Raw genomic sequence first — 13224 nt, 5'->3', positions numbered from 1 at the left:
ACAGTATCCCTGGCAGTTTCACGGGAATATTAATAGGAGCTGATGTGGTTTTCCTATACTTCACAGCTAGTATTGGGCAACCAGCTAAAAAATCAAAACAGCAGTCCTAATATTCATCTGCATTGCCAAGGTATTTTACATACAGTATCATTTGCATATTAATAAGGCTTGCATTCAAATGCTTAAAAAACAATTAAAACTTACGGTTGGAGCACCATCAATTTCATCGATAATGAGGCAGTTGGGTCTCTCGTCTACACCCAAAACAGATTTCATCTGAGTTGCCGCCTCTATACGGGTTCTGAAGGCCTCAGGGCTCCGATCATCACTGCAGTGAAAGACATAATAAATATTGAACACACACAATATTATTTGGTTTAATCAACTTGAAAATAAGAATCTTCTCATTCTGATATTCAGTTCCAACATCCCAACCATGAGCTTCGACTCCAAGGTGGTCCCCAAACACCAGCAAACTGACCTCAAACAGAGCAAAGCTTGCAAAAAAAGTGCCAGCAGAAGAACACAGCATGAAAGTGGATTAGCATTTTTAGCATAAGGCCAGTGCTGTACAGGTATGGGACCTGTTATCCAGAATGCTCGGCAAACTAAGATATAATTAATCCTCATTGGGAGCTTATTGGTTTATTTATTGTTTACATGCTTTTCCAGTAGAACGAAGGTATGAAGATCCAAATTACAAAAAGATCTGTAATCCAGAGAAACCCAGGTCCCGAGCATTGATAACAGGTCCCATACCTGTATTTATGTCACTTCGGAGCACCATGCAGTGTTTCTGAATCTGTGTCCCATGAGAAAAATGTTGTCAATGAATTTGCTTCAAACAATAATTCGTTTACAACCAATCATGCACTTTGTTTTAACCTTTTAAATGCCACAAGTCATTTGAAATGCCACAGATCGTAGATTCGACGTTATGCAGCATTAAAGGGTTTTGGAATGGAGGAGTGGCTTATAAAGTGCAATATACGTTTTCTGCTGCTGCCCGCACTTCCTGATGTGCCAAGCTCCGCCTACTTACAGGATAAATGAAGAAGTCTGTGCCATCTCTTCCTCTAGGCCTCCTGGATGACTGTGAGCATGCCACCACAGGTTAATGCCCCACACACACTTATTTTACCAATACACACTTACATTCACGCTTACACACAAATAACATTTAGGGGAATCAGGGGGTCAAAACTTGAAAATCGGCAGTTTGGCACACACTCGACAGGACTCCAGACATCGGCAAAATATCACTTTCAGAGGCGGGCCAGGCAAGCCGGGCGCCCAAGGCAGCCCAGCTGTCAGCTCGCCCCCTCTCTTCCTCCGTCACACACGCTGGTGCGGGTGCGCATGCGCAGGAACGGCGCGGGTGCGCATGCGCAGGAACGTTTGGGGCGTATTGCATACGCGAAGTTCCAGGTGAGTCCAGTCTAGGGGTAGGCAGAAGAGGTAGCTGCCCAGCGCCCCCTAATCGGTGTGCCCTAGGCAGCTGCCTCTTCTGCCTACCCCTAGTTCCGGCCCTGATCACTTTACTTTGTTACACAAACATTTATCGTCCTAACGCGTTTCGTGTGTTACCACGCGTAATCATAGGCATGCCTATGCGTGCCAAACTGCCGATTTTCAAGTTTTGATGTCTCCCCCATGCTGAGGGTTCAGGGCGCAGCACCCGGGCCACCGAACAGGAGCGGTGAGTGACCCACAATTTACTGCATTGGAAAGTTAAAAGCGGAGGGTTCAGGGCAAGTGCACCCGAACCATTTTAGAATAGCGGTGAGCAAGTTTCTGAGAACGTAAAAGTAACCGCTAAAAAGAAAAGGCTTCCAGTATATTGGATTAAACATACGGCGGCGGGGGGGTTGGAGCGCTCCTGCCTCTTTTCCCTAGTTTAGTGGATCAGGGGGTCACACACATTCACAGAACTCACACGCTTGCACAGGCACAGAGCACGCAATTTGCCAAGTGTACACATACACACACACACTTATACCATATTGTGTCTTTTTATTGCATCGTCTGTTTTTTTGCCTGAAAAAACTTATTGCCATTGCGAAGAGCGTATTTGCTAATTGCACTGCGCAATACCTTTTGTATGTTATTTTGGTCATTATATTGCAATTTCAGTGCTTTTGGTGCATTTTATTGCACGTTTAGCGATTTTATTTCATTGTCAGCTTTGTTTAGGTGTTGTTTATTACTTCTGTCCGTAAAACCTATTTGGCCATGCTAAAATATCCAAACTGTGATTCTGACTGCCGATTACAGTAAGCGAGAAAAAAAAAAATCATTGATTGTGGTTTTATTGGATTTTAGTGATTTTATTGTATTTTGCTCAGTTCTTTGTTACTTCATTTTGCCCATGGAAATTTTGTCTGCTATTTATCCATTTGGGGGGTCTCTTAAAAGTTAACTCAAAGGTGAACAACCCCTTTAAAAGAGAAGGAATGGCCAAAAACTAAGTAAGACCTATCAGAAGGGTCTATATAAATACACCAGTAAACCCTCAAAGTAATGCTGCTCTGAGTCCTCTGTGAAAAGAAACATCACATTTCTTTCCTTCTATTGTGTACTCATGGGCTTCTGTATCAGACTTCCTGTTTTCAGCTTAAACCTCCTTGCCCCGGGCGTGAGCATGCTGAGTTTGCTCCTCTTCCCCCCTTCTCTGCTGTAATCTGAGCTATAAGTGAGCAGGGAGAGACTCCGGCAGGAAGTGATGTCACACCAAGCTAATATGGCAGCTGTTATCCCAAACAAACAAGAGAGGTTCTAGAGCTGTTTACTCAGGTATGGTAAAGCATTCCGCAGAATAAATATAGTCTTATAGCTTGCACTATTGTGGCTAATCTATTGGCAATAAAATGCCTCTGTAGCATTCCTTCTCCTTTAATGGAGCAATGGAATTGATGGATGGGGGGGGGGTTTAAAAAGGAATATACACCCTACAACCCATTTTATGTAACTCTGTTGTATACACACTGACAGGGATTTAAATGAAAAATGACCAATCTTACCTGGCATTCATTTCCACCACATTGTATCCAGCATGCCTTGCTATTACATGTGCCAGTGTGGTCTTTCCAAGGCCCGGTGGGCCACAAAGAAGTGAAACCTGTTATAGGATAATAAAAGCACTTGGATTAAAGCAGTTACAAATAAATGATGAGCTCTATGCAGTCTATGTATATTTCTGTGTCATATGGCTTGAATCTATAACATTTTGTGAAGCTAAAATGATTAAAGGGGAACTATTGCAAAAATGAGAATTTAATATAAGCTTCCTCATACTGAAATAGGAAACTTTCTACATACAATCAATTAAAAATTCTGCATTGTTTCTTAAATAATCAAGTTTATCTTCAGTATTGCTCTCAGCATCTGTTTCTCTTCATTCTCTCTTCATTCAGGAGTTGGGTGTCAGATATTCATTGACAGTTAGATCCAATATATCTTATAGGGGGGGCTCCTTTCCTAGCAGATGTATTAGAGCTCACTCAAATAACTGATTCCAGTACAAACAAAATCTAACAAAATAACTGCCTTTTGCACAAATCCTGCATGTAGAGAGACATGATGTCTGGTGATTTTAATAGAGTGAGCTCTAATACATCTTCTAGGCAAAAGGAGCCCTCCTATAAGATATATTGGATCATTGATCTGACACCCAACTCCTGAAGTAGACAGAATGAGGAGAAACAGAGAGGAATAGTGAAGATAAACTTGATTATATCAGAAACTATAGAGAATATTTAATTGACTGTATTTAGAAAGTTTCTGATTTCAGTATGCTGAAGTTAATATTATATTTTCATTTTCGCAATAATTCCCCTTTAATCAATGGTAAGTAGCACAGCAGCTACTTTTCCCATGAGCAGTTTTATACGGAGGTACACACATCTGAATTGTTTTTAAGAAGTTCGTTAGCGTATCATGAAAAAAAAAAACCAAGACAAATTAACTTACCGAAACGCCGCTTGCAATCCTCCCGCTTAGGATCCATCGTGCAGCGCTCGATTTCTCCTCCCTGGCTATCTCCTATAAGGAAGGCAGGGAGGAGAAATAGAGCACCGCACGACGGATCGTTGCCGCAACGCCTTTTCTGAAGAGGAGTGCAAGCGGCGCTTTGGTAAGTTATTTCTTAATAAAGGCTGTGCAATTTTAAAGTTTCATTTGTCTTGTTTTTTTTTTCATGATACACCAACGGATTTTAAAAAAAAAACTTTTTGATGTTACTGGTCCTTTAAATTAAAATGAATGAAGTTAACAACCACCTTGTTTTTGGGTCTGTTGTGGTGATCCAGTTCAGCCTCCAGGATCTCCTCTGTTATCTGAGCTTTGGTCTTGAACTTGCTCTGCTGCTCTTTCTGGTTCTTAAAATGATTGGCTCGTGGATCCACAATTGCCTTGGGTTTTCTCACCACCCTCTCTTTCCCAAATACCACAGTGTCCCAAAGCTTCAGCCATTTCAGGAGGCAGCGGTTTGTGTACTACAAAGACAACATTCAAGAAGATGAGATGCCTATGAGGAACAAGGAACACATGCTGGGAATTGCAGTCACTTTCCATAGGATGTTGATAAAAAAAAAAAAAAAATACCTATAGCAATCACCAACACGTGGACTGCTGAACTGAACTGAATGCTTGTAAAATGCTAAATGATTAGTATTGTAGGATACAAAAGGGAGGAGGAAGGAATGTCTGTTTTCTACAGAGTCTATGAAAATAAATAGGAATCAGTAAAGGTATGGGACAGGTTATCCAGAATGCTCGGGACCTGGGGTCTTCCGGATCTTTTCGTAATTTGGATTTTTATACCTTAAAAGGGATACGGTCATGTTTTTTTTTTTCAAAATGCACCAGTTGATAGTGTTGCTCCAGCAGACCTCTTTTTTTTTTATTAAAAGAGCAAATAGGTTTTTTAATACTTAATTTTGAAATCTGACATAGGGCTAGACCTATGGTCAGTTTCCCAGGTGCCCCCAGTCATGTGACTTGTGCTCTGATAAACTTCAGTCACTCTTTAATTATATCACGGCTCCCCCTTACCCCCCCCAGTAGCTCGTCAGCTGAACAGCAGTGTTAACCAGATAACAGCTCCCTAACAGAAGATAACAGCTCCCTGGTAGATCTAAGAACAGCACTCAATAGTAAAATCCAGGTCCCACTGCGACTCCTTCAGATACATTGAGTAGGAGAAACAACAGCCTGCCAGAAAGCAGTTCCATCCTAAAGTGCTGGCTCTTTCTGAAAGCACATGACCAGGCAAAATGGCCGGAGATGCACCTACACACCAATATTACAACTAAGAAAATACACTTGTGTCAGGAATTATATTTTACATACTAGAGTGAAAACAGTGTAATATAGGAATAAAAACTACATAATAAAAAAAAAAAAAAAGAAACCCTTTAAGCCTTCTACAAAATCATGTCAACATTAAAGGGATTGTTCACCTTCAAACACTTTTTCCAGTTCAGTTGGTTTCGGGTAGACGTTATCCAATTATTTTCTTCTGTGTGACAGTTTTTCTAATACTGAAGCGTTAAGTGTCATTTTTCACCTTCTAAAGCAGCTCTGGGGGGATCGCGACCCTGTAAACTTCTAAATGCAGGGCCGGCCTTAGGCCAATTGGGCCCCGGACCAATTGGGCCCAATTGGGCCCCGCACCTCTGGGGGGCCCCGCACCACAGGGCAGCACAGATAATATTTCCCTCAGCACATGATGCTGCCTGGCCTGCCCCCAACTTTGAGAGTCCAGCCCATCCCCAAATCCATAGATCTAGCCTGCCCCCAACTCTCATAGGCCCAGCTTTCCTCCAACCTTGATAGGCCCTGCCTGCCCCCAATCCAACCAAGCCTGCTCCCAAGCTGAATCGGCCCAGCCCCAAACTAATTGGCCCAGTCCACTCTCCTATTTCCTCCCTCTCTCTCTTACCCTGTGTGCCCCTATTATGTTACCTTGTCTGCCCCTTTCCTTTCTATTTTGTGCCTGTATGCCCTTATTTTCCTAAATACTTGGTGTGTCAGTAGCCAGCAACACTTTGTCTAGGGGCCCCGCCAACATGGTCCCAATTGGGCCCCACATTTGATAGGACCAGCCCTGTCTAAATGGATACATTTCTTATCTGTGTCTCAGCTGAGCAGAATCCCATTACAGGCAGCTGTTAGAACTGAAACAATAGTTGCTAATACTCCAGAGATGCTGCTGACAAATGTATCAACTAAATGCATCAAATAAATGTAGCAAATTGTTTAGCATCTGTGCCTGAATTACTGAGCTGCCAGACTGAAACCAGAGATAAGAACATTCAAGTTTAAACTTAGATTTTGGAAAAACTATAAAAAAAAATAAAATTTTAAAGTATTTGAAAAAAGTCTATTTCTGGCGAAAACAACTAAAATGAAAAAAGTGTTTGGAAGGTGAACAGCCCCTTTAAACAAAGCCAATAGACTGGTTTTGCCTCCAATTAGGATTAATATGTGATTGAAGTTTATCAGAGCACAAGTCACATGACTGGGGGTAGCTGGGAAATTGACAATATGTCTAGCCCCATGTCAGATTGCAAAATTGAATATAAAAAAAAAAATCTGTTTGTTCTTTTCAGAAATGGATTTCAGTGCAGAATTCTGCTGGAGCAGCACTATTAACGGATTCATTTTGAAAAAAAAACTTTATTCCATGACAGTATCCCTTTAAGTAGGAGAAATAACAGCCTGCCAGAAAGTAATTCCATCCTAAAGTGCAGGCGCAAGTCACATGACTGGGGCAGCTGGGAAACTGACAAATATGTCTAGCCCCATGTCAGATTTCAAAATTGAATATAAAAAAATCTGTTTGCTCTTTTGAGAATTGGATTTCAGTGCAGCACTGGAGCAGCACTATTAACTAATGTGTTTTGGAAAAAAAGTATCCCTTTAATAACATTTATACAGCCTATGGACATTTTGCACAGCCTCAAGCCACTAAGTGTGGTATAACAATGAAAGCAAAAACTGGTTGGTTGCCATGGGTTACTGCACGCGTTCACATTTGCTCAGTGTTGATAAATGGGCCCTAATAACCGTATAGTATAAAGTGGCTTGTTTTGCTCTATAAATAGCAAACCAACTAACCAAAATGTGGCATAATGTTTTGTACAGATATTTTGTAATTTCTGAATTATTTTTGTTGCCTGGATTCAATGATTCGGGAAACCATACATCAGATGTTGAGGCTAGAGATATTGTTTGCATGTTACTTCTCTTTCTGTTCAGACCCTCAAGAATTCATTATGATTAATGATGAGCAAAATCTGTCCCATTTCGCTGAAAAATTTGCAAAATTGCAAAATAATTCTCGAAACGGCAAAAAATTCACGAAACGCAAGTCAACGGGCCCAACTTTTTTTTTTACACATGCAACAATCAAAACGCATTAAAGTCAATAGGTTATATGCACCGAATGCACTATTTTGGATTAGGACAAACCCCCGAATCCTTCGCAAAAGATTCGGCCAAATACCGAACCAAATCCTAATTTGCACATGCAAATTAGGGGTGGGAAGGGGGAAAACATTTTTGAATTCCTTGTTTTGTGACAAAAAGTCACGTGATTTACCTCCCTGCCCCTAATTTGCATATGCAAATTAGGATTTGGTTTGGCCGGGCAGAAGGGTTCAGCCAAATCCGAATCCTGCTGAAAAAGGCCCAATCCTGAATCGAACCGTGCATTCAGTGCATCCCTAGTCCAAATGCGTTAAAGTCAACGGGCGTTTTTTTCTAACGCGGTTTTTGTTCTGTCCTAATGCATTAAAGTCAATGGGGGGATGTAATTAAAGTCACAAAGAGAAAAAGAATTCGCACCAATAAGAATAAAAATCCACATCTCGCAATGTAATATTGTTCCTTAAACTGTTTATGCATTGCGAATTTTAATTGCGCACTCTTAAGAAGTGCTTGAAGGTGTCGTAATCTTTTGGAGCAAACATAACGACTTTTTCAGTAAGGAGTTATTACATTTACGGCGCAAAACTATGAAATCCGCAAATGGTCTTCCACTGTCAGAAGTGGTCGCTAAACAGTTTCCGGGTTCGCAAGCTATATTACATTTGCGCAAAGCAAAATTTATTCTCACATAGGCATAACTTTTCGCATTGCGAATATTTTTTCCGTTACCGACTTTTATTAAATCCCCTCGCATTGGCGTTATTTCTTATGGCGACTTTTTCGTCCTAAATTCCTAATGCATTAAGGTCAATGGTTTTTTTTTTCTTATGGAGATTTTTTCATCCTAATGCATTAAAGTCAATGGGTTTTTTTTCTTATGGAGGCATTTTCGTCCGAATGCATTAAAGTCAGTGGGTGTTTTTTGCTTATAGACTTTTTTGACCAAATGCATTAAAGTCAATGGGCGTTTTTCTCTGCAAATTTTTTGCCAGAGTTTTGTGAAAAAAATTTGCAAATGACTAAATTCGCAATTTGGCTGCAAATTCATGGATGACGAATAAATTCGCTCATCACTAATTATGACAGTAAACAAACCTCTGACCATATTACATGTGGATGTACGACAACACACACATAGAAAACCAGTCACGATATCTTACATCATCACTGAGCAATTCTGTGTAGTGCCTGGGAGTGAAGCGGTCTACCCACAGTGAGTGAGATGAAGGCTCGTCTTCGTCATCCTCTTCCCCAGCATTATCGTCATTTTCCAGTATTTCACTGTCGTTCTCTCCAAACTCCTCATTAATTTGACTGTAGACATCAGAGAATAAGTCAGACCTGGTGACAAACTACAGGCGATTGCTGCCACTACAGTACAGAGAATAAATGCTACCTTGAATATTACCATGACCTCCACCAACTGGTATAAGGTCACAGCTTATTTAACAGTGTATAATTAAGACTACTTAAAGGGAACCTATAAAAGAAAATTTGTTTTCCCCACTTGAGCTTAAAGGGATACTGTCATGGGAAAACATTTTTTTCAAAACACATCAGTTAATAGTGCTGCTCCAGCAGAATTCTGCACTGATTTTATTTCTATTTCATTTTGAAATCTGACATGGGGCTAGACTTATTGTCCGTTTCCCAGGAGCCCCCTGTCAGGTGACGTGTGCTCTGATAAACTTCAGTCACTCTTTACTGCTGTACTGCAAATTTGAGTGATAACACCCTACTCCCCCCCCCAGCAGCCTAACAACAGAACAATGGGAAGGTAACCAGATAACAGCTCCCTAACACAAGATGACAGAAGTCAATGGCAGAGGTCCGCTAACCTATTTGATTAAGTTAATAGCCTACCAAACATTCAAGTTTTTCAAGCATTCCAATTCAATTCGAGTTTTCGAGTCGGAATTTAAGAAGAGTTTTTTTCTTAAATAAGATACCATTCGAGTTTTGAGGTAATTCAAGTTTATACCGAGTCGGCAGCTTATTGGCCCGGGTGTGGGGCCATCCGACGGGCTTCCCCGATCGATATCTGACTGAAAGTCGGCCAGATCTCAATCGGGCAGGTTAAAAAAGGGTCAGCCTGATATCACCCACCTCAATGTGGGCATATCGGTGAGATCCACACGTTTGGCAACATCGCCAAACGAGCGGCTCTCTACGTCTATGGCCACTTTAACACTCGACCTTTGATAAATATGCCCCCAGGTGTGGAAGGTCAAACTGGGTCACACCCATAGCAAGTAAGTGTCTTGGTTTGCTCAGTATGTGAAGGTCTGATTTCCCATCATGTGCATATTGAGTGAGCAGCAACATTCACTCATCGTGAGTCGAACACTTCAGCGTACAAATTATACCCACCTGTTAAGCATCTCTGTAAGCCGCTGGGATTCTTCCAACACCTTCCGTCGGTGCTGCATTGGAATAAAGTAACAGAAAATAGTTAGAGCAATTAAAAGTGCGTTAAGACACAAAATAGAGTATTTATAAAAACAAAAAGTCACTTATATAGGTTCATTATTTTTACACATAAGTATCAGAATTAGCAGAACTGAAGATATAACAAAGAAGTAGGCTATAAATGGCGCGTGTTATGTTTTGGGCTTCCAGAACCCTTTAGAACTGAAGATCTGTGCATTCCAAGACTCTCCCCTGTGGCTTCCCATCTTCTACCTGAGCTTAGGGACCAATATACATCTATGACGGTTTCCATTCATCCAGGCCATGGTATATCAAGTAGAAGTAAATCTAGAGAAACTGGACTGATCATTGAAGACCTTTCACTGCTTATCTGAGCAGCTTCTTCAGTTCAACTGACTAGTACGGGCAATCCTCGAAATATAAACTCTTCCAAAAATCCAATCACAGTGGTGCAGTGTAACTATCCAGCAAGGTGACAAGGGAAATTTAAAGCGGTTGTGAATGCTGTGCAATGCAACTCCGATATCGATTTCGCTATCATTCCTTAATGTGTGGCCAGTTACTTCCAAAGAAAAGCATGGCAAAAATGGGAACCAGACAAGGCAGACGGGCAAAGAAAGGACATACCTGACAGAGCAGCTTCACTGTGTATTTAAAATGGAAAGTTTTTTTTATTCTATTTATTTATTTCACCTTTATGGTCAGGCACCACTGGGAAAACAAAAATCATTGTCTGCCACCCAACTGTTTATCTAACTACACTTAAGGTGGCCCTACACGGGCTGATAAAAGCTGCCGACAGACTGTGTCGGCAGTTTATTGGCCCTTATATGGGGCCCCCCAACAAGCTTCACCGATCTCGATCTGGCCGAAAGTCAGCCAGATCTCGATCGGATGGGACAAAAAATCCCGTCGGATCGCGGCCGCATCTATTCGTTGATGCGGCCCCGCGATCCGACCGCCCGTTATGCATCGTTAGGATCCGATCGTGGGCCCTAGGGCCCACGATCGGATCAGCCCGATATTGCCCACCTCAAGCTGGGCATATCGGAGGGAGATCCGCTCGTTTGGCGACATCGCCAACGAGCAGATCTCTCCATGTATGGCCACCTTTAGACAAGTGCAATAGTCATTTACTAGTGGGTTGGGTATGCAGGAAAAGTACAGCACTAGAATGACTTTAAAGACATGAAAAATGAAAAGAAATGAAAATGTTTTGAGAGAGAAGGCAGGCAGATGCTTCATGTCACTTATCTGGAGAGAGTTTAATATACTGGTAAACAACGAATCTGCTGAATCTACAACATGGCAGGACTAACCAAGTAAAAATAAATAAAAATCAACCATCATAGAGTTTTATAAAGCCAAATCATGCTATCAGCCTCCAGCGATGCCCAAGGAAGAAAAGACCTGTATCCCTACCATATTTATTGAAGTACATAATAAAAGAGCACAAATATAAGGCAGACATTACCTCGTCGTTAACTTGTTCCTTTAAGTAGGAGAATGGAACCCCCAGAAGATGCAACTGCTGACCACTGTTCCACTTCAAGTTCCCTTGCTTTTGCTGAAATATAAAAAATGTTTAAGAGTATAATAATGCTCTTCTTGGGAAAGTATCCATAAGACATTTAACAGCAGTAAAACTTTTAAGAGACCGAGACAAAACATTTTCTGATTAGCTGTTCTCTTGTACTGTGTACAGCCCACTGAGAGAAGTGCCACTGCTACAAGTTGAGCTAAACAGCTGCAGGGAAGGATCAAGAATTATAATAAGAAAGACAAAAGAAAGAAGAAGAAAGACGAAAAAAAGAAAGACGAAAGAAGAAGACGACATGTTTGTCCTAAACACCAGCAAAATTTCATAAAAAGGTTACAGAACAGTGTTTTGAGTGTTTGGTAATGTTTTACATGGAGCTTTATTTATATATAAGCAAGGTTACAGGCATAAGTTATGAGCACTCCTTCCTTCCTGTAAATGCAACAAATATTAAAGTGCAAAATGAAAAATGACTTCAAGTATGGCTCCTGCATAATAAGGCCAAACAGGTAACCTCTTGCAAGGGGACGTGACAAATGGCAATAGGTTAGGTGTCCACTTCTAAACAGGGAGCATTATATGATCAGCTATAATTTTCCTGCTACACCACCTTTATTTATCATATTTGTCTTACCTGAGCACCATCATTATCCTCTTTTAATGCCATATACACCCTGGAACCATCAGTGGATGTAACGTTGATATAATCTTCCAGCACAGGGGGGCGCTTCAGCACACGCTTCTGCTCCGATTCCGTGGGTGTTACTTGCAGGGGTGCCATGTCACTCACCTCAAAGGCTTCACAGCTTGGGAACTTGGAATCCCTGTCAAAACAAGTGGATACAAAGTGGACAAGTGATGCAATATACTCAATAATTTACAGTAGGGGGTACATTATCCCTTATAACACGAGTGATATTCAGAGTTCCCTGTATAACTCAGCCTGCAGCCTTGTGCCTTTATATGGTCACAGAACCCCTCAGTGACTTCTAATATCCTTATTTACAGTAGGGGGTACATTATCCCTTATAATACATGAGTGATATTCAGAGTTCCTGTATAACTCAGCCTGCAGCCTTGTGCCTTTATATGGTCACAGAACCCCTCAGTGACTTCTAATATCCTTATCATTTACAGTAGGGGGTACATTATCCCTTATAATACATGAGTGATACTCGGAGTTCCCTGTATAACTCAGCCTGCAGCCTTGTGCCTTTATATGGTCACAGAGCCCCTCAGTGGCTTCTAAGAGACTTATAATTATAGTATATTATCCTCTATATAATACAGAACCGATTGGACTGTGCACCAAACAGATGGATAGTGTAGGCAATATACTGCATGGCCAACTTGCTATTTATCGGACAGCCCAAATAATCAGAACATGAGGAAGTGAAAAGAAACATCTTTGTTCAATGATGCACATTTCATATATCAATTGATCATTATTGTGATCACTATAACGTGATAAGAACTTAACCCATTCATGAATATGTTATCAATTGAATTTTTGACACTACTAAACACAGAATTACAAATTCCTTTTAGGCCTAACTAAACACTACTTTTTTGACAGCAGCAGCCAAATTATCTCTCGTTGTCTTGTTATCAGTAGATCTCATTTGAAAACAATTGGTCCTTAGGTTGAACTGGAGAAATATAGCCTGAGTCCTCATCTAATTACAGTCTCTGTACAAGACTAGAAAAAAAATATGCCCAATACAAACAAACACTCTATTTTGTATATAAGGACAATAAGCACAAAAACGTACAAAAGTCTTTTAATGATTCTTCGAGGTCACAGATGCTGTGCCACCTCCCTT

General features: G+C 40.9%; 1 protein-coding gene across 1 annotated transcript in view; it reads right to left on the bottom strand.

Annotated features, from left to right (window-relative positions):
* chtf18.L (chromosome transmission fidelity factor 18 L homeolog) overlaps positions 1–13224 on the bottom strand; it is a 42600-nt gene that overhangs the window by 22035 nt on the left and 7341 nt on the right. Inside the window, 7 exon segments of the mRNA NM_001091152.1 lie at positions 205–328; positions 3021–3118; positions 4278–4493; positions 8592–8745; positions 9802–9854; positions 11336–11428; positions 12036–12225. Of these exon segments, the coding sequence (NP_001084621.1) occupies positions 205–328; positions 3021–3118; positions 4278–4493; positions 8592–8745; positions 9802–9854; positions 11336–11428; positions 12036–12225 (928 nt within the window).

The sequence above is a fragment of the Xenopus laevis genome, chromosome 9_10L (genome assembly GCF_017654675.1).
Source record: "Xenopus laevis strain J_2021 chromosome 9_10L, Xenopus_laevis_v10.1, whole genome shotgun sequence".
Taxonomy (NCBI): domain Eukaryota; kingdom Metazoa; phylum Chordata; class Amphibia; order Anura; family Pipidae; genus Xenopus; species Xenopus laevis.
This window is presented reverse-complemented; position numbering and strand designations above follow the sequence as displayed.